Source organism: Balaenoptera acutorostrata, chromosome 15 (assembly GCF_949987535.1).
Source record: "Balaenoptera acutorostrata chromosome 15, mBalAcu1.1, whole genome shotgun sequence".
NCBI classification, from domain to species: Eukaryota; Metazoa; Chordata; class Mammalia; order Artiodactyla; family Balaenopteridae; genus Balaenoptera; species Balaenoptera acutorostrata.
The window spans coordinates 20,882,389-20,903,981 of NC_080078.1; the positions used below are offsets into that span (position 1 = coordinate 20,882,389).

At 52.8% G+C, this 21,593-nt stretch overlaps 1 protein-coding gene across 1 annotated transcript; it reads left to right on the plus strand.

Annotated features, from left to right (window-relative positions):
- Window positions 1–811: 811 nt before the first annotated feature.
- Window positions 812–21,535, plus strand: ERN2 (endoplasmic reticulum to nucleus signaling 2). The gene is made up of 23 exons (XM_057528878.1): window positions 812–1,272; window positions 2,037–2,154; window positions 2,695–2,800; window positions 3,161–3,194; window positions 3,413–3,485; window positions 7,359–7,431; window positions 7,571–7,678; window positions 8,005–8,106; window positions 9,374–9,638; window positions 11,476–11,554; window positions 11,647–11,794; window positions 11,906–12,027; window positions 12,738–12,893; window positions 13,163–13,331; window positions 17,934–18,018; window positions 18,157–18,346; window positions 18,425–18,524; window positions 18,606–18,805; window positions 20,068–20,215; window positions 20,303–20,430; window positions 20,967–21,090; window positions 21,172–21,239; window positions 21,323–21,535. The coding sequence occupies exons 1-23, from the start codon at window positions 812–814 to the stop codon at window positions 21,533–21,535; spliced, it is 3,270 nt and encodes a 1,089-aa protein (XP_057384861.1).
- Window positions 21,536–21,593: the final 58 nt, after the last annotated feature.

The following is a 21,593-nucleotide window of genomic DNA, read 5'->3' on the forward strand; positions in this document are numbered from 1 at the left end:
AGATGCCAGCCAGGCAAGATTTACTTGGGGTTACTTGGGCAAGGCTGAGTGACCATGAGCTGATTACAGTGTGGGTCAGGTTCAGTGTGCAGGAGCATGTGACACTGAAGGCACCAGAGATGACAGCAGAATTCGGGGTGGAGATGAAAGCTATGGGCCAGCCAGCAAAGTCCTCATTGACTGTGGGTGGTGTGACCAGGAAGGCCAAGGATGACAAAGAGGAGGAGGGGGAGATGGTGGCAGAGCCAGGCTGCACGACCCTCAAATCAGCAGGGATTTTTACACAAAGAAGGAGAAATGAATGAGTCAAAACTTGAAAACCAACTGGATCCCTGCAGGCCCTCCCTGAACCAAGTCTGCCTGCAGCTAGGATTGTAACTGCCATAGCCATGCAGCCTTTCATGTGTGCATTTGATATCTAATGCTTAGGAATCTGCAAGTTCTATGAAAACAGAGACCTTATCTCTCCTGCTTCCCAGCCTGCGATAATAGATCAATATTTATTGAATGAATAACTGAACCAGCCAATTAATCTGTCGTTTATCATTTCTCAGTAGAGGCCACTAGCATAGTAACAAAGAGCACACGCTTTGAGGTCAGGCATCTGAATGTGAATCCCAGTTCTGAGCCCCAGCTTTTATATCGGAAATGCTGTGAAGATTAAATGAGTTAATGATGGATGTAAAGCTCTTGGTACAATACTTGGCAGGTGGTACATTCTCCATAAGGGCCACCGTTGGTAAAATCCCTTTTCCAGGAAAGCTCAGAGCCATCCCTTGCGGGGTGACCGAGGGGAGCAGGTGTGAGTGCGATGGGAAGGGCGGGGGAAAGAGCAGAATTACGGGATGAGGTTGCGCCCTGGCCCCTGCGCACCCAACTGGCCCGGCCCGGGGCGGAGTCTCTTCCTGCCGGGCGGGAGCCGTGCAATCCCCTGGAGGCCCCAAGGGACCAGGCCAGCTGTGTGGATGCCGTCTATGCGGGCTATGGCGAGCGCGGCCCGGGGGTCTGGCCCTTGGTCCCCGCTCCTTCTCCAGCTCGCGGCGCTGCTCGGGACGCTCGGGCCACAGGTGAGAAGCGGGCGGACGCGGAGCCTCCAAGGTCGGGTCCGGGGGCGCAGACGGCTGGGGCGCGGCGGGACCACAGGGGGCGCCTCTCCCTCCCCCGGGTCCGGGTCGCCCCAAGTCGGCTCCTGGCCAGAGAAAACTTCCTAGCTTTGGGGAGTTGCCGGTTGCCCCACGAGCTGGAGAGACTTGCCCGCGTGGAAGAGCGCAGGTAGACCCAACACCCCGCGCGTCCTGCAGCATGGGGGTGGGGGTGGAGGGAGGGGACCCTCGCTTTCCTGCCAGGCCCCCTAAAACTTCTGGAATCCCAGCTTCCTTGGAACTTAGGATCCCCTTGAAGGTCCTCTGTCGAGAAATGCACCCATACACCCAGCTTTACAGACAAATTCAGGCGGATCACAACGCTCCCCGCCTTACCCGTGACTGGACCCCTGATTCACAACCTCTGGGATAAATAAGCTGGAGGTATGGGTATCTGGTCCAGCCCTGCCGGGAGCGGAAAAGTCCAATCTTATAGAAATGCAGTGAGAAGGCAAAGCCAGGACTAGAATCCACGTGTCCAGCCTGGAGCCCCCAGAACAGTTATTGGGATCATAGAGGCACCTGCTCCTGCCACCCCGTGCCCACTTCCAGCTCAGGACCCACCCCATGGTTGCCAAGTAGGAATGTGGGCACAGTGTGGCCAGATCGGGTGTTTCCAGAAAAAATGAGAAAAAAACTAGAAATGAGAAAAATGAGAAATCTTGATTTTTTCAAGTGAAATCTTTCCAATTTTTAAAAAATTGGTAGCTAATTATAAACGAAATTTTTAAAACGATGATGGTCAAACAAAACTCAACAGTGGGCAATCAGTCTGCAGCTTCTGCAGATCACTCTCCCTCCTGCCATGCTGCAGATCACAAAACAAGCCCAGAAAAGAGAGGGCCAGAAGGCAGTTTCCTGACTCTACTCCAAAACCATCGGCTTGGCCCCAAGCCTGAGGGTCCTGGAGCAGGATGTGGTCTTTGCAGGGGTGTGGCTAGGCCACCCGGATGTTAGGGTTCCTGCTAGGAGCTCAGCTCCACCCTATTTGCTCAAGGAAGGGCCAGAGCAGGTGAGTTAGCCCAGCAAGGGCCACACGCAAGGGCAGCACCAGCCCTCCCTCCCTTGGCCACCCCCAACTTGGTCCAGGGGGCCCGCTGGAGCCTGGCACCAAAAGCAGCTGGGCCGGTTTGGGGAGACGGAACAGGTTGGGGGAGGCAAAGGAGAAAGGGACCGGGCACTGGAACCAGAGAGATGGTGGTTCAAGTCCCAGTTCTGCCATTTACCTTTGTGGCTGGAGGCTAATTACCTAACATTCCTGAGCCTTAGTCTCCTTCACCTGTACAATGGTGAGAATAATAGCATCAATCTCTTAGGGAGGCTGTAAGGGTCATTGAAGTCCTTTTGTAAAGGAGCCAGGTCCCCCGGCTCCCACCATAACCCCTCTCTAGGGTCCTCGAGATCAGTGGGTGGAGCCAGCAGTTTCTCCAATCCTCCTTCCTTCTTTCTCTGTTTCCCTCTAGGGGAAGGGGAGTCACAGCCAGCCCTGCCTGGAGCAAGCACTAGGGTGGTCCCAGGCCTCTCAGAAGAGGTGACTTTGTTTCCACTGCAGGTTCAGACCTTCACGCCAGAGAACCTCCTGTTTGTGTCCACCCTGGATGGAAGTCTCCATGCACTGATCAAGCAGACAGGGGACTTGAAGTGGACGCTGAAAGACGGTAAGCAAGGGCAGTCACTCCTCCCTCCTTGGATCTTGCGTTGGGGGGAGGTCACCTTGGCGTGGACGATGAGAACATGGGGTCTAGAATCCAATAAGCAGGTGTCTGCAGGCAGCTTTACCACTTATCAGCTGTGTGACTTTGGGAAAGTCACTTCACCTCTCTGAGCCTCAATGTCCTCACCTGTAAAATGGGGCCAAGGGTAACAACCCTACCTCACAGAGTTCTTGGGAGGATTACATTACACTCGTGACAAATGCTTGGCTTGGTGTCTAGCACACAGTAAGCACCAATGTGAGGTATGCCTTTCAACGGGGAGACTGGAGGGGGCTACTCATGCCCGTGTCCCTGTCCCTACAGATCCCATCATCCAGGGGCCAATGTACGTCACAGAGTAAGTGGACCCCAAGGAGCGGGCAGCTGAGAGATGGGGAAGCCATAGTTGCCTGGAGGGGCGGGTGGGCTGGAAGTAAGGGAAAAGATTTGGGTCTGGAGCTCTGTGGTGCCTCCTTCGAGGGTGGGTTCCTACTGGCGGGGAGGTTGGAGGGGAGGGGCCATCTTGGAACTAGGGGGCGTGCACCCAACCTTCCCCCGTTCCTCTCTGCCCCACAGGACAGCCTTTCTCTCAGACCCAGCTGATGGCAGCCTGTACATCTTGGGGACGCAGAAACAACAGGGATTAATGGTGTGTTTCCTACAGTGCTTGGGATGGGTGAGGGTCAGGGCTTCTGTTAGCCAGAGTACTGAAAGGGTGGGAGGCTGTATGGTCAGAATCCAAGTGTCCTGCAGAGGATTAAGTCTGAGAGCACTAGGGGAAGGCTGTCTGGAGGGGTCTGTTGAAAGGGGGTGGTAGGGTGACTCTGGCTGTGTCTGCAGAGCAGGCTGACTGGATGACTGTCAGGCCTCTGAGGGCGTCATGGGGGGTTCTCCAGGGGACTCTGAGGGTTTTAAGGGGAAACCTATGTATCAGTTAGCTTGTGCTAAATAACAAATTGCCCCAAAACTCAAACTTAAAATACAAAGAGTTTATTTAACTCATAATTTTGTGAGATGACAATTTAGGCTGGACTCAGCTGGGTGGCCTTGACTGAGTTTGTGCAAGCATCTGTGGTCCACTGCCGGTCAGCTGGCTCTCTCTCTGAAAACTGGTTGGTAGTTGGCTGGCTTTTGATGGGGGCAACTGGGCCAGGGGTCTCTCATCTTTTAACAGGCAAGCCTGGGCTTGTTCACATGGTATCAACAAGGGAACCAGAGCAGCAAGAGAGGGAGAGGCCAGTGCATGAGCATTTTTCAAGCTTTGCTTATACAGTCGTCCCTTGGTATCCGCAGGTCAATCGTCCCCCACCACCAAAATCCAAGGATGCTCAAGTCCCTTATATAGAATGGCATAGTATTTGCATATAACCTACACGCATCCTCCCATATACTTTATTTTTTTTAATATTTATTTATTTATTTTGGCTGTGCCTGGTCTTAGTTGTAGCATGCGGGATTTTTATTTAGTTGCAGCACGTGGGATCTTTTAGCTGTGGCATGCATGCGGGATCTAGTTCCCTGACCAGGGATCGAACCCAGGCTCCCTGCATTGGCAACGCGGAGTCTTACCCACTGGACCACCAGGGAAGTCCCCCTCCCATATACTTTAAACCATCTCTAGATTACTTATAATATCTAATACAATGTAAATGGTATGTAAATAGTTGCCAAGTGTGAGGCAAATACAAGTTTTGCTCTTTGAAACTTTCTGGAACTTTTTTTTCCCCAAATATTTTCAATCTGCATTTGACTGAATCTGTGGGTTCGGAACCAGCGGATAGGGAGGGCCGACTGTATCGCATTCGCTAAAGTCTCATCAGCCAAAGCTGGTCACGTGGCCAAGCACAGAGTCAGGCAGTGTCAGAATTCTGACTGCCATGGGATGCCTGCCAGGACGGTCTTATATATGTGATTTAGGAAACTTAATTGGTAAGAAATGTTAGTATGTAAGCAGGCAAGGTCCCAGCAAACAGGTGGCACACTCCAACGGGAGAGTTTGAGGAGGTTTTATTAACGGGATTACTTACAAAGTGTGAGCCGAGGGTAGGAAACCGCAGGGCAGGGTGCTGTGTCCTATGGCCCATACCGCGGGTTGCCATTTATCAGCCCTAAGCTCAGAGGAGGGGAAGGATCCAGAGGGGGCTTGAGGAGAGGGCCACCTAGAAGGAGCTGAGGGCTTTGGGGGAGGGACACAGCCAGCCCTCGATGACTCTGTGGAGAGGAGACCCAGGAACACTCGCCCTGATTATGCCCCCTCCCCGTATCCCAGCCCCCGACTGGAAGCCAGAGCACAGGGCGCCCACTGATGGAATCTAAACAAGTATGTCTCCCATGGGGAGAGCCGGGTGGAGAGTGGACCTCCAGTCCCATCCAGCTCTGGGGGTCATCACTGGGTCTTATGGGCAGGTGTGGTTGTGAGTCACATCACTCTCCCTGCATCTGGGATAAAGTCCAGTCGCCCTGACAAAGCACATCAGGGCCAGCTCACTTCTGCAGTCTCTTCGCTCACCTACAGGCACCCATGCATGCACACACCTGCACACACACCGATCAATTTATTGAATGTGCCAGCTCTGGGGCTTCACCCAGCTTGTCCCCAAGAGTCTGGAACCCTCTTCCATTCTGCCTCTATTTCCCCAACTCAGTCAGGATCAGCCACAGCACGCTGCGATAACAGCACACAAATCTCCATGGCTCCACAGAGCTTGCTTCCTGCTTACAGCGTGTGACCAACGCTGGTCCCCCGGGGGCTCTGTACACTGTGGTCTACTGGAGACCCAAGCTGTTAGACACTCCATCTCAACCGAGGCTTCTCAGTCACCAAAGCAGAAAAGGAGAACGAGGTGAAGCACACCCTGGCTCTTGTAGTATCCATGTGGACCTGGTCTTTTCTGCTCCCTCCCTCTGGCTAAAGCAAGTCTCATGGCTGTGCCCACTTTAAGCAGGAAGAGAAATATAATCCACCAGGAGCCCAGAGGAAGAAGCAGAATATTTGTGAGAAGTGCTCCCCTTCTCCTGGCTGTTTCCTACTCACCCCTCAAGTCCCAATTTAACAGCCAAACTCCTTCCCAATCCGTGACCTTGCCTCCAGCTGACCTCACTTTCGGCCACTCTGCCCCTCTCCATCCCCACTCCTGGTGCACTGGCCTCCTTGCTGTTCCTTAAACATGCCAGTTGGTAGGTGGCCCTGCCTTCGGCCTCAGCATTCTGTCCCTCTGCCAAGAGCACTCTCCCTCCACATGACCCTGTGGCTCACTCCTCCCTTGGCTTGGGTTCTTACTCCCTAGCTGGGCTATGTGAAATAACATCTCAAATCAGTGTCTATCCTAGTTCTCTGAGTTTGTTTTAATAATATTTACCATTACCTGGCATTATGGTTTATGTGTTTTTGTTTATTATCACACACACACACCAAAAGTGTAACTCTGTGCAGAAGGGCACTTGGTCAGTCTTGGTTACAACAGAGTCCCAGCACCCAGCTAGTAATAGGTGCTCATTAAACGGTTGTTGAATGAATGAATAAACAACTGAACTTCTTCCATCAGTCCATCTTCAGTCCCCCACATCTGCATCAGGTACCCTCAACTTCATGTGCTCCCCTGTCATGCACTAACCCTACCAACTATAGGTTGTATGGACTTCTTTTGTTGTCCATCCTGACTGAGCCCCCGGGAAGCCCCGACTCTCTTTCCCTCAGCACTTGCTTGTGCCTGGGGTGCTGTCTGGCAAGAGCTCTGTATGTGGAGTTTGGGGATTTTTTTCACTTTGATGTAATTTCAAATGTAAGGAAAAAATGCAAAGATAGTTCAGAGCAATTGTTTATTCCCTTTACCCAGATGCATCAATTTTTAACATCTGATCACTTTCACTTTATCATTCTCTCTTAATAGATGGATAATATTACACATGTGTATATAAAATTCCTTTTTCTGAACTATTTGAGAATGAGTTGCAGACATTATGCTCCTTTACTCCTAAAGCGTCATTGTGTATTCCTAAAACAAGGACTTCCTCCTACATAGCCTGAGTGTAAATTATCAAAATCAGGAGATTTAACATTGATGCAATAGTGTTATCTAATCCACAGTCCATATTAATTTTGTCAAGTTCCTAATCGTGTGCTTTATTGTTTCCAGTCCAGAACCCAAACCAAGATCACCCCTTGCATTTGGTCCTCATGTCTCTTGGGTGGAACAGTTCCCCAGCCTCTCCAAGATTGTCATGGCCACTGAAGTGTTCAAGTCTCAGCAAGTGTTTTTGAGGTGGTCAGGCCGGGATCATGTGATCAGGTGGCATCTTGGCACTGGGAGTGGGATTTTCTGCAGCTCCTTAAGAGGTTGTGTAGCAGAGTGGTTAAGTGTGAGGGTTCTGGAAAATAACTGGCTACGCTCAAGGCCTGGCTCTGCTACTTACCAGCTGTGTGATATTAGCCACATTACTTAGCCTCTCTGGGAATGGATATGATAATAATTGTACCTAATGAATAGGTTGTATGTGCTTCTCTGCTCTTTCCACTCCCCAGAGACTGCCGTTCACCATCCCCGAGCTGGTTCATGCCTCCCCCTGTCGCAGCTCTGATGGCGTCTTCTATACAGGTAAGCATCTCTCCAGCCTGGGGTCCTGGTCCAGCAGGGACTGGACCTAGGTCAGGACGGGCCAGCTAGGCACAGTACGGAGAGGCTGCACACCCTCTCCAGGCCATCTTGAGAGCGAGCACATTTCCCACCTCCACAGGCCGGAAGCAGGATGCCTGGTTTGTGGTAGACCCTGAATCAGGGAAGACGCAGATGACCCTGACCACAGAGCGACCCTCTACCCCCCGCCTCTACATCGGCCGGACGCGTGAGTCAGGCCCCAGCTGCTCCCCGAGCTCTGGGCAGCCCCCCTTTTGCTCTGCCCAGGCCTGGCAATTGCTATCCATGCTGGGTCCAGTCCAGTCAATCACTCTGTCAGTCAACAAACACTTCCCTGAGCACTGAACAAGAAGCGGGGGACAGAGCAGTGACCAAAACAGACCTGGTTTCTGCTATCCTGATGCTGCTTGCAGACTCTGGGCTCCAGGTTGGGTGCTCGGGAAGCCCCCGCCCCCATGAGATGATGTCCCCCGGGTGGGGGTAGAGGATCAGCACGTGGGCGCTCCTGGTAACCCTGCTTCTGGGTGTCCCCAGAGTACACGGTCACCATGCATGACCCCAGGGCCCCAGCCCTGCGCTGGAACACCACCTACCGCCGCTACTCAGCAGCCCCCGTGGATGGCTCACCTGGGAAATGTGAGTGCCTCCCTTCTCTGGCTCCACCTTGGAGCAAGGTCCCCAGCTCAGGGAACCCTGAGTGGTATCCATGACCAAGCCCCACCGCATTCTGACCCACCTGAACTCCTGAGGGACCCCACGTACTGAATGACACACCCTTGACAGACAGCCCTAAGTGACCCCTCTCAACACCCGGCCTGACCCTCCTGTACCCTGAGCAGCTCTTAACATCCTGATAATTCCTCTGCACTCCCAATGAGCCCAGCCAGGTCACCCTGGGTGCTCCCCACCTCCTGAGTGACCCCAAACAACCCCTGCACACCCTGAGCAGTCCCCCAGTGTTGAACGACCCTTGACAGATGACCCTAAGTGACCTCCCCCAGACTCACCACCCCCTTGATATTATAACTGTCCTTCCCTATGTTTCCTAAAACTGTACATATGTTAGATTTTTAATCTTTGGTAATATGATATTACAAAGAAATTGCTTTTCTTCTGTTATTGTTCAGCTCAGTCATCTTCATATATGCTTAATCCTTCTAGTCACTTGGGTTATTTCATCTTTTCTTCTTTTTTTATTTTTTTGTTTCATTTCCCTTGGTACATCAGTGTCTGTGTTACTGGTTTCTAAGAACTCATTTATGACTAAGGACGCTAACCATTTGTCATGCAATGCAAATGAAACGCCATATTTTATTGCCATCAATTTACTATGGTGTTTTGTATTTTGGTTGTGTATTAAAATATAATCATGTTGTGTTTTAAAAAAAAATAATAACTCTCCTTCCCAAATGCCTGAGTGACCCCAAAGGTGCCCTAAGCCACCCCTCAGACCCAGACTCCACCATTCCACGTGAGAACTCACGCAGGCGACCTTGACACATCACAGGTGACACCCACAGGGCCCCTGGCTGACACCCTTCACATTCTCAATGACTTCCACGTTACCCACATGTCTCCAGACCACCCTAATTGACCAGCAGCCAGACCATGACTGACTACCCCACATCCTAAGCGACAAGGACTGATTCACACACCTGAGTCGCCTTTGGATGACCATGACTGACCCCCTACGTCTTATACAGCTGCCAGTTGACCCTGATCAGAGTGACCCAGTGAACTTCCTATGTCCTGATTACCCTCCAGGTGATCTCACCTGACCTCCACGTACCTGAGTGGCCCTCCTGATGGCCCACCCTCAGAGCAGCTTCCCACCTCAAGATGCTCCGAGGTGCCTCAGGTCAGGGCTCCCTGACCACATCTCCGCAGCCATCTTTCTTGGCAGACATGAGCTACCTGGCATCCTGTGGGATGGGCCTGCTGCTAACAGTGGACCCAGGAAGCGGGGCGGTGCTGTGGACCCAGGACTTAGGCGTACCGGTGGTGGGCGTCTACACATGGCACCAGGACAGCCTGCGCCAGCTGCCCCATCTCACACTGGCTCGGGACACCCTGCACTTCCTTGCCCTCCGCCGGGGCCACATCCAGCTGCCCGCCTCAGGCCCCCAGGACACCGCCACTCACTTCTCTGCCTTAGACACCCAGCTGCTGTAAGTGCCCCCGCCTGGGGACTGGGGAGGAGCTTCTGCAAGTGTTGTAGCCCAGGTCCAATGGGCAGGTGTGATGTCCGACCATGACACGCCAGTGCAGCTGAAACAGGGGTCAAAATATTTCAAGCAGTTTGGTAAATAACCAGTGCCCTGCACCACCCCCCATGTGCTCCCAGGACCCCCTGGATGGCCCCACTGTTCAGCAACTGATAGGGCAAAGTCTGGCCTAGGAGGGGTCTCCACCCCAGTGCTACAGCTGGCACCTGTTCTGCTTGGTAGGTACTATGTGTTTACTGATTGTTAAAAACTTTAAATATGACCCTTCCTGGCAACACCAAATACATTAGTGTCCCCATCTTGGGGAGCCGGGAGACAGACTGGGAAAATTGGGGATTATCCTTTCTTTCAGTTCATCCCACAAATATTAATTGAGCACTTGCTATGTAGCAATTGCTTGCTAGGCTCTGAGAGTACAGTAATACAGCCAGTGTTCCTACCTACAGAAATCTCAGAGTCTAGTGGGGGAGACAGGTATGTAAAGATGTAATCATAATATGGTATGATAAAAGATGAGATAAGAGAAGTATAGGGTGTCATGGGAATGCATAGGAAGGGCACCGAAATCAAGACTGGGGGCAGAAGGCAATCATAGAAAGCTTCCTAGAAGAAGGGACCTATAAGTTGAAACCTAAAGGATGAAGAGGAAACAAGAGAGAGAGAGAGAGAGAGATCATGGCAACCAGGGAACAGATTAAATTAACAAAATAAATAAGGCTGGTGCACAGCTCTGAGCAGAGAATAAGGTCTGAGGCTGTTAAACAGGGATCTTGTAGGATCATTTAAAGGGTTTGGGACAAGGCTAAGGAGAAGCCACTAGAGGGTTTTAGGAAAAGAAGTGATTTGATCATATTTTCATTTCAGAAAGATAACTGGCTGCAGTGTGAAGAGTATCTTAGAGTTGTGGGAAGGAAGTGGTCACAGAATATCGCATTAGTTCAGGCAAGAGATGAAGACACTTTGGACCAGGGCAGAAACACTAGAGATGGAAATAAGTGGAGGGTAACAGATATTAAGAGAAAAACTAGTACGAATTTGGTGATTAGAGCAAGGAGTCAACCATTATGCTCAGGTTTCTAGAGGCGCATGAGTGCGGTCGTTTTCAAAGGTAGGGAGCACTGGAAGAGGAAGTGGTGGGGGTGAGGAGGAAGTGGGGGAGGAAGGAGGGAGAAAGGGGGAGGAGGAGGAGGAGCAGCTAAGGAATGAGGAGATGAGTTCAGATTTACAAAATTGAGCTCATGGAAGAGGTCTGGGCTAGAAATAGATTTAGAAACAATGACTATAGAGTTTGTATCAGTTAGCTTTTGCTATATAACAAATCAGCCCCAAAATTTAGAGCTTCAAAACAAACAAACATTCATTATTTTTCAAGATTCTGTGGGACAGCTGGGTGGTTTTCTGGTCTGAGCAGCCAGATGGTGGCTTGGCTGAGCCTGGACAATCTAGAATAGCTTCACTCAGCTCTCTTGTAGTTGGTGGACTATTTAGCCTACAGGATGTCAAATGAGGTCTCTCATGCCCCCGCACACTAGCCTGGGTTTCCTTCCTTGGTGGTTCCAGGGTTCCAAAGAACCCCATGAGAGGGCAAACTCCAGTGCACAAGCATTTCTCAAGACTCTGTTTGTGTCACATCTGCTATTGTCTCACTGGCCAAAGCAAGTCACTTGGCCCAGCCCAGAGTCAGTGTGGGCGGGGATAATACAAGGACACAGGTACTATGGTGACTGAAACTACCCACCACCATCACTCATTCTTCTCCCCTTTTCCTCTCCCCCACTAGGATGACGCTGTATGTGGGGAAGGATGAAGCTGGCTTCTATGTGTCTAAATCACTGGTTCACACAGGGGTGGCCCTAGTGGTGAGAAGCGGTCTCTGAGGGGCTGGAAAGAGGGGATGGAGCAGGAGAGAAGCCTCCCTCCACCACTCCTGACTCTCCATCTTCTGCCATAGCCTCGTGGACTGACCCTGGCCCCCACGGATGGCCCCACCACAGATGAGGTGACACTCCAAGTCTCAGGAGAGCGAGAAGGCTCACCTAGCACTGCTGTCAGATACCCCTCAGGCAGTATGGCCCTCCCTAGCCAGTGGCTTCTCATTGGTGAGACCCCCTCTCCCCAAAATTAGAGTAGATAAAGGATCTGTGAGCTCAGTTTCTGAGCTGGAAGGCTGAGATCACCTCCAACCCATTGACATTTTCCCTGCCCCTTAGGACACCATGAGCCACCCCCAGTCCTGCACACCACCATGCTGAGATTCCATCCCACCCCAGGGAGTGGGACTTCTGGGACCAGACCCTCAAGGGGCACCCAGGCCCCAGCTCTCTTCTTGGAGGTCAGTGCTAGAGGGGTAGAGGGCATGAGGGTAGATGTGGCAGGGGTGGGCAGCCCTTGGACCTTTTCCTCAGGCTTCTAGGAATAACATTTGGGGGTGGGTCAACTGACCTCACAATTTCTCGGAAGGAAAACTTTCATTTGTTGTTATTGCCAGAAAAGTGTTAGAAGTGTTAAAAAGATATTGGCTATCTAAATTGTGAAACATGGATCACAGTTTTCTTTATTCTTCTTCAGTTTAAAGTTTACAAAATGTTTATCAAGTGAGAAAATGAAAACGGAAAAACTATAAAAGCATGCCCTCCTGGGAGAGGACTGGACAAGAGTTGCTAGTAGTTCAAGTTTAGAAGGAACAGGCATGACCTGGAGACATAATTATCAAATCTGGTTGCTTATCAGAATCACCTAGGAGCCCACTCCAACCCCCCCTGAATTCAGAATCTCTGGAGGTGGATATCTGAATTTTTTGGTGATGCCCCAAGAGTATCTGAATTTTTAGTGATACCCCAGGAGATTGCTGGTCCTCAGTTAGGTCTGAAAGACCAGTCTACTGGGGCACCATGGTGTTTCAGCACCATGGAGAGTGCCAGGTTCCCCACCACTCACTCATTACCCCTTCAGCTAAGCCCAGCCCTATACTGGGTCATGAAGAAGGGTTAGGGGTTCCACAGTGGGAGGGGCTGCTAAGAGTGAAAGGTTCTTTGTCCCCAGCTCCTGAGCCTGAGCCGGGAGGAACCTTCGAACCTGGAGCTGCATCCTGAAGAGAAAACCCCAGACCTGTATCCAGGACTGGGACCCCAACACCTGCTGGTAGCCAGCCTCACTGCTCTCCTCCTGGGAGGATGGATTCTCTTCCTGATGAGGCAGGTAAGCCCATCATCCCTGGCCTCAGGTCCATCATACGGTCTTCCTAGGGGGAACTCTGCTCCTCCTCTCCAAGCCCACTTGGCAACTTTCTCCCTCACCCAGATCCAATTTTGCCCCCTGCCGTCCTCTTAGCAGCTCCCAGAGCCCTTGATACTGTGCTCTTTATGCCAATGCTCCAGGGACAGGCCATCTCAGGCACAGCTTCTGGGCCCATCATGGGTCAGGGGCTGGCCAAGGCTGGGCCCTCTTAGGCCCCCATGTTTCAGCAGCAGCAATGGCAGCTGGCAGAGAAGCAGTGGCAGCAGGCTCCCCTGGCACCTGCAGGCCCTTCTCACATCTCACAGGATGCTCAGTCCCAGTCCTCCGGGGCCACCCCATGGAGCCGGAAGAGGTTTCAAAACCCCCCAGAGCAAGACCAGCCACTCGAAGACCCTGAAGGTGAGCTTACATGAACAGGAAAGGACAAAGTCAGGGACAGAAAAGAGAGGGGCAGGTTTAGCTTCAAAGTCGGTATATTAGAAGCCACTATAGTGGGGTAGCCAAGCCTAAATGAGTAAATAGGAGAGAACTTCAAATAGTGCCTGCTATGTAGTTGAGCCCTCTAAAACTGTTTGCCATCATTTTTACTGTTGTCATTATGTTCAAGGACCCTGGATGCAGATAGAACTGGGTATAGACCTAACTCTACTAACTGTTAACTTTGATGAATTGCTTAACTCCTCCTAGCTTCAGTTCTCTCATCTATCAAATGGGAATAATAACACCCCCCCCCATGACATCACTTCATTATGAGAGGTTACATCACCATTACTATTAAACCAGACTATGTGATGTTATTAATATTTGTGTTAAAATAACATCATATTTGGTAACAATAATAGTAAATCACCTAGGTACCATTTGGTTCCTTTTCTCTTTAGGGCTTTTTTATTTTTTAAACATTTCTCTTCTCTTTTCTCAATTTCATCCTATAAACAAGCCCTTTCAAGCTTCCTCTGGAATCTGTGGGATGCCCCAGGGAAGCTTCCACGTGCTTTTAGTGGTCAGTCCAGGCTACTTCTCTCCTGTTCCTTTGGCTCCGGGCTGGGCTGGCCTCGGTCCTTTGTGTGAACTGCCGCTGGACCCTCCTGTCACTGCTCAAACCACTGCCTCATGCCTTGGAGCCGCTCTGCTGTGCCCTTAACTCAGCGTGAAGTCCGCCCCATGCTTGGCGTGATGCTCCCATGCTGCTCCCAAAGTTCCCCCTTGCGTTCGCCTCCCTGTGCTGAGAGGGAAGCAGCTCTCTTCCTCGGGGCTCAGCTCTTGTAGAAAGCCCCCCACTGCCGAGTTGCCTGAGCCCTGAGGGTTGCAGTTCCAGTCACTTTACTGGCTCTGGGGGGGGTCCAAGTAATACTCACCCCACTGCACCCCAAAACACTCATCTCCTTGGACCTTCTGACTCGAGCCGAGTCTTTCCCCAGATGACCCAGACTCCACTTTGTCCCAGGTGGTTCTCGTCAAATGACCTTGCTGTTCCTCCTGCCATCATCCTTCAGGTGTCCCTCACGACCCCGGTCCATGGTCCCAGTCATTGACAGGATGGAATTCCTTCCCTAGACGTCTCAGTCCCCTTGTGAGTCCGTAGATACCAATAATCCTCAGAGGAGGAGAAAAAAGGATGTTGAATCCCAGCCCTGGCTCATCCTTGATATATAAAACACTTAAACTTCTTTACTCACTATAAGAAAATAATCAAAGTGATATCAGTGCTTCAGGACAAGAATCCCAGCTAGAGCTTGGTACCTTTGTTACAAAACTCAGTGGTAACAATCTCTATATAATACTGGATTCCCTCTGGAATTGAAAAGAAACCTTTCTATTTCTTTCACTTTCTTCCTTTAAAGTTTTCATAAACTTTACTTTGGTGTTTTCATGACCTCTAGGCAAAGCCAGGAAAGGACAGGCTGTTATTAGGCTCTGTGATAAATGCCGTGATAGGGGTGGGGAGGATACAGGGAGCTATAGGAACACAAAGGAGGGGCATGTAGCTCAGACATGTGGACATGCGAATTGTCCTGAAAGGGAAGTCTAAGCTGTGATCCCAAGGATAAGAAGGAATTACCCAGGTGAACAGGGAGGAGGGGGGCAGGAGCAGTCCAGGTGGCACCAGTAGCACAGGCGAAGGTTCAGAGATGAGAGGAAGCAGGGTACACATTCTGGAAGCTGAAAGGAAGGTTGCAATCTCATGCTCATGGGTAGGTCCGGTGGATAAAGTAAACAAGTGAAGCAGCCACATAGGAGAGAGAATAGGGCGTGGTGGGACTGTGGCAAACTGGAGAACGGGTGCTTGGGCTCAGCCTGCCTTGCTCACTGCTGCAATCTCGACCCAGAGCGTGGCTCAGGGAATATCTGTTGAGGCAGAGACTGACAGTGGCCACTGCAGGTTCTTAGACAGCCCTTCTCAACTCAATAAGTATATACGGAGTGAATATGTGCTGCGCAGGTGTGAGGAACAGGCAGAGTTAATAGGCTGGGACTTGCCCATCCAATATACAACAATATGGAGTCCAGTGTATCAAAAATCTTTAGTGCAGGGAGAGTCAAATAAACGAATGTGGCAGATGGCAGAAAAGCTTCGAGAACCACTCTCCAAAAAAGCCCCCGCCACACTGGCACTGTGTGGCAGCCTATTCTTATTCTTAGGACACCTATGTCAGGAACTCTGACCTTGGAAATCTTGCTTCTCCTCTTGGTGCGGGGAGAGGAACGTTCTTCGGGACCTTTTTATGATTCACAAAATCAACAGTGGAGTCCTGTCCCACTCTCATTTAACCTCCACAAATCCATCTACACGTACTTGGTTGGGTGTCCTCCAGGACCACCGGCTACATGGTACATTCAGCGGCAAGTGGGAGCAATCAAGCCTGAACCAGAGTTAACACTGAGAGCTAACATTTATATAGTGCTTACTGTGTACCGGGTACTTTTCTAAATGCTGTGCATGCATGAACTCGTATGATATTCACAACATTTTTGTGAGGTGGATACTATCATAACGCAGACTTTATGGAAGAGAAAATGAAAGGTTCATGGCGCCCCACCCCAGACTCACAAAGCCAGTTAAGTAACAGCTCAGGAACTCAAAAGTAGTTCAACTTTGGGATGTTACCTCTGTTTGCATTTTGGCGATACCCATGAAAGTAGGTGACTACTTTAATGGTTTCCCAGCCCGTGTAAAAGAAGCAACACAATACATCACATGTTCTTGAGGTTTTCAGAGGGAATTCTGACTGTACACTGCTTCCCCACCATGTGACAACTTTTGATTACTTTAGAACTTCTCTCCTGCATTTGCTGCTTCTCCATTATCATGATATAGAAGGCTGAGCAAATGGTGAATATGTTTGTGCAGACTGAGCCTCCCAGCTCATTATTATTATTATTTTTAATTAATTTATTTTTGGCTGCATTGGGTCTTCGTTGCTGCGCCTGTACTTTCTCTAGTTGCGGCGAGTGGGGGCTACTCTTCGCTGCAGTGCGCGGGCTTCGCAGGCTTCTCATTGTGGTGGCCTCTCTTGTTGTGGAGCACAGGCTCTAGGTGCACGGGCTTCAGTAGCTGTGGCGCACGGGCTTAGTTGCTCTGCGGCATGTGGGATCTTCCCAGACCAGGGCTCGAACCTGTGTCCCCTGCATTGGCAGGCGGATTCTTAACCACTGTACCACCAGGGAAGCCCCCCGGCTCATTATTTCTGCATTCAAGGCCAGAAGTCTGGCCTCCACCCCAGCATTGAGGGTGCTCCTGAATCTAGAGTTAGTTCTGAATCTAACCCAGAAAGCACGTAGCAAGTCTTTACCTCATGCCAAGGGCATCCAGAGCAGGGAAGGCAGACACGTAAGAGACAGGAAACGCAGCAGAACGAAGCAAGTGGTACAGAAGAGGGGTCGGAAGCGCTCAGGGACCCTCACCTGGAGCCAGCTGAACATGGCTTATTCAAACAGGCTTTCCCACAGCTCTGTCCCTGCTTCCCGAACTGCCGGAGAGACAGGGTCATCTTACTTGTGGGTGATGTGCTTCCAGCAAGGCCCTGGGCCCACGCTCCTGAGTGTCCAGGGTATACAAATTTCAGTTACTGCTTGCATCTTGTCAGGAGATGAGAGTGGCTGTTTAAGCAAATAATCCAGAGCAGTGCTGAGGGACAGCTTAATACTTTTCTCACTGATCCCTGATGCTGATTTTCATTTGCTTTTCCTAGAGCTGATTAGAGAGACTGAAGCTGGCAGCTCTTCCTAAGGAGAGTGTTCTCAGGGCCACGGAGGGGCATGCAACTCTAGGGGCGTCAGATACACTTAGCTGCGAGCATGGGGCCCCTTGGATCTGAGCAAGGTGCAGCCTGGTGCATTGTGAGGGGTCTCTCACAAGCAACCCGAAAGGAAGAGCAGTAACAGTCCAAGTCCTCTCCTCGCCTGAGCCAACCCCACCCTTCTTAACAGGAAACCGAGGCCTTCTGGGGAATCCCTGCTGCCCTAGAACTAACTCTGGGGCAGCTCAGCATCCAAGTGCCCACTGACCCCACCCCGCCCTCTTCCAGGACAGTCTTTTCTGCAACAGCATTCACCCTCCTCATGCTTAACGGCTGCCAAAACTCACCTTCCCGTTTGAAGCGAATTCCTCAGTTAAAAGGGTTTATTATAACTGGTGGAGGTGGGTAAAGGAAAGAAACCTGGGCAGAAGATGCCAAAACAGGGAGAAGGATAAAAGAGGACAGTAGAGTGAACCTCTCCCCCACCCTTTCTTCCATTAATCCTCATAATAATAATATGCAGGATCCTTGACATAGGTCCCACTTTACAGATGAGAGGACCAGGGCACAGCGGTTAAGTCACTCGCCCAAGTTCACACGGACTGAGTGGCCGCACGAGACACTGGACCCAAGCAGTCTGGCACCAGGCGGGGCGTGGAAGGGGGAGGCCGGGGAAGGGCCGAGGCGGGGGAGCCGGGCCTGGGCAGGGCGGCGGCCGTGGGCAGAGGCTCCCTGAGACCCCCCTCTCCCCTCCCCCCAGCCGAGCAGCTCACCGTGGTGGGGAAGATTTCCTTCAATCCCAAGGACGTGCTGGGCCGCGGGGCAGGCGGGACTTTCGTTTTCCGGTGAGCCGCAGCCAGGAGCCAGGCTGGGGATGGCCACTGTCCCTTGGAGAGCCATTCTTTCAAAGAACCCCTGAGGTGGGCACAGTTCCTAACCTTTGCCTTCGTCTGCCCTCTGGACCTCCGCTCGCCACCTCCCAGGGGGCAGTTCGAGGGGCGGGCGGTGGCCGTCAAGCGGCTCCTCCGTGAGTGCTTCGGCCTGGTCCGGCGGGAGGTGCAGCTGCTGCAGGAGTCGGACAGGCACCCCAACGTGCTCCGCTACTTCTGCACCGAGCGAGGACCGCAGTTCCACTACATCGCCCTGGAGCTCTGCCGGGCCTCGCTGCGGGAGGTGAGGCCTGTGCTCAGGGATGGGCGGGGGGCGGGGTCCTGGGCCGCGGGGTGACGCTCTGCCCCTCGCTGCTCCCAGTACGTGGAACACCTGGAGCCGGATGGCTGGGGCCTGGAGCCCGGGATGGCGCTGCAGCAGCTGATGGCGGGCCTGGCCCACCTGCATTCCTTACACATAGGTACCGGCCCCTCCCGCCCTCCATCCAAGCTCCTGACTCCCGCCTCGGCTCTCAGCTCTCAGCTCTGCTCTACTCTTACAGTGCACCGGGACCTGAAGCCCGGCAACGTCCTCATTGCGGGGCCCGACAGCCAGGGCCGAGGCAGAGTGGTCCTCTCAGACTTTGGCCTCTGCAAGAAGCTGCCCGCTGGCCGCTGCAGCTTCAGCCTCCGTTCGGGCGTCCCCGGTACAGAAGGCTGGATGGCGCCCGAGCTCCTGCAGCTCCTGCCCCCAGACAGCCCCGTGAGTCCTCCTGCCGCCCCAGGCCGCAGGAGTCCCTCCCTGCCTGGGCTCCAGATCACCCGCTGTGTGACCTTCAGTCACTCCTCCAAGCCTGTTTCTTCATCTGTAAAGTGGGGATAATTCCTCCCTTCTTACCTAGGGCAGTGGTTCTCAACCAGGGATGATTTTTGCCACCTTTGGGCAATGTCTGGAGACATTTTTGGATGTCATACTTGGCAGGGGAAGGGAGGCTTGTTACTGCCGTCTAATGGGCAGAGGCCAGGGATGCTTGCGAAACATCCTACAACGCACAGGACAGTCCCCCAGGACGAAGAGTTATCTAGTCCAAAATGTCAGTAGTACTGAGGTTGAGAAACTCTGAACTAGAAAATAGTTTTCATCTCTACTGTGCTGCAGAATCACTGGGGAACTTGAATAAAATTCAGGTGCCCGGGCCCCACACCCAGTAACTGACCCCCAGTGACTGTAACATGTAGCCAGCGTGGAGAGCCACCCAGATGTGGAGGGTTTGGGGGAGCATCACATGAGCTGATATAACTGGAGCACAGCGCAGTATCTGAGCCCTGGAGACACTTGAGGTGGAGACCCCAGGATTATAGATTTTTGAGTCGGTGTGTAGGGGAAAGTCACAGGCATGGATGAGAGTAACACGCAAGGACAGTCACCAGGAAAGCCACCCCACCCCTGAAGTTTAGAGAAAGCTAGGATTGGCAACCTGGAGGCCCAAGGACCAAAGCACTAATGTTAGGAGCCTGTGCAGGTTTTGATTTTTTAAATTAGCAGCCAATATTTTAACTTCTGGGAAATTCCACATAAAAGTCTAGATTTCTGGATTCTCTTGGAAAATCAAAAGCTCTGCCACCCGAGAAAGTCCCCTGGAGGCAACCAGCTGGAGCTAAGTGCCAGTGGCCATGTGTGCACAGGGCCGGAACCAGATCATACAGTCCTCACCACTGCCTTACTGCCTCATGCGTGCCCAGCTTCACTTGGTTGTGTTGCCCACCAGACCTGGAGGAGTGACACTTGGAAACCTAAACTAGAGGCTCAGTAGGGGCAAAGATTTTGGATGAAAACCGTGGGTCCCTTTCAACAGTGCAGAGGGGAGGGGATCTAGGGCCAAGAGGATGCCTCTTGGGACGCGTCCTTGCCCCCTAGTCTGAGCCAGACCCCCCCAGCTGCCGTGTCAGCCCAGCGGAAAATGTAGCCCAGCAGACTTCCTGGGGCAGAGACTTCCTCCTTATGCTGCTCCCTCTGGCCCCCAGACCAGCGCAGTGGACATCTTCTCTGCGGGCTGCGTGTTCTACTACGTGCTTTCCAGTGGCAGCCACCCCTTCGGAGAGAGTCTTTATCGCCAGGCAAACATCCTTGCAGGCTCTCCCTGCCTGGCTCACCTGGAGGAAGAGGCCCACGGTGAGGGGGAGTGGGCTGGCAGAGGAGGGAGCAAGCAGGGCAGAGCCTGCGCGGGCCTGAAGCCGTCCCTCCCTCTTGCCCCTACAGACAAGGTCGTTGCCTGGGACCTGGTGGAGGCCATGCTGAGCCCCCCGCCACAGGCTCGTCCCTCCGCTCAGCAGGTGCTGGCCCACCCCTTCTTTTGGAGCAGAGCCAAGCAGCTCCAGTTCTTCCAGGTCAGGAGGAAATCTGGGGAGTGGCCCCAGAAAGTCCCAAGTTTGGGTCCTGAGCAACAAGAAAGGGGAAGCCAGATTGGCTGGGGGAAAAGAGACTCTCGTCTACCTGTTCTAGGCCGCCCAGCTCCTTATCTCAATCAAGGCAGAGCCCAGACTCCCGAACGCTGCCATCTTGGCACTGCACGGTCTCCTCAGCACCGCTTCCCCAGCCCAGCTGCCCCTTGTGTGAGGCTAGACCCCGTTCCTTTCAGCCCTAGTCGTCTCTCCTGCTATACTCGTGCCCAGACAGCCCATTCCACTTGTGTGACCTTGAGCCTCTTAAGCCTGTTTGCTCATCTGTAAAACGGGGACGACAGCACCTCTGTCACTGGTTGGATTAGACCCCGCACAGCACGGAGAAGCCACACTCCATAGAAGGCAATAATACTTACCCTAAACCGAGCAGCTTTGGCTGCTGCACTGCCCCAGCCATGGGACACTCCTGGCCTGTGGCCTCCGAGCGCGGTCAGGAGGCTCAGGAGCTCTGTGGGTCCTAGGACGTCAGCGACTGGCTGGAGAAGGAGCCTGAGCAGGGGCCCCTGGTGACGGCGCTGGAGGCGGGTGGCTCCGAGGTGGTCCGGGGCGACTGGCACAAGCACATCTCGGTGCCGCTGCAGACAGGTAGAGGCCAGGCTCGGGTGGCCCGGGAGGCCGAGGGGAGCCCAGCGGGGACGGCTGTGCCGACGCCCTCCCTGTGCACAGATCTGAAGAAGTTCCGGTCGTATAAGGGGACGTCGGTGCGAGACCTGCTCCGTGCTGTGAGAAACAAGGTGTGTTCCAGGGCTTGGGAGGGGCCTGGATGGGGGGAGGCGTGGTCCAGCTAAAGCCGGGCTCCCTGCTCCGACCCCTGCAGAAGCATCACTACAGGGAGCTCCCGGACGAGGTGCGGCGGGCACTGGGCCCCGTCCCCGACAGCTTCGTCCAGTACTTCACAAACCGCTTCCCACGGCTGCTCCTCCACACGCACCGTGCCATGAGGAGCTGCGCCTCCGAGGGCCTCTTCCTGCCCTACTACCTGCCGGCCTCAGGGGCCCAGGGGCTGAGCCCAGGGGCCGCTGGGAGCTGAGCTGGCCTGGCATCGAAGAGATCAGCAGCGGCTGGGCCGCTAGGGACACCAGAGCAAC

Bases quoted from the DNA above. Each gene is read 5' to 3' on its own strand.
- ERN2 (XM_057528878.1), top strand. From the start codon at position 812: ATGGGAAGGGCGGGGGAAAGAGCAGAATTACGGGATGAGGTTGCGCCC. The intron at 8,107-9,373 runs GTGAGTGCCTCC...CTTTCTTGGCAG, and splicing joins GGATGGCTCACCTGGGAAAT to ACATGAGCTACCTGGCATCC. The intron at 13,332-17,933 runs GTGAGCTTACAT...CCCTCCCCCCAG, and splicing joins GCCACTCGAAGACCCTGAAG to CCGAGCAGCTCACCGTGGTG.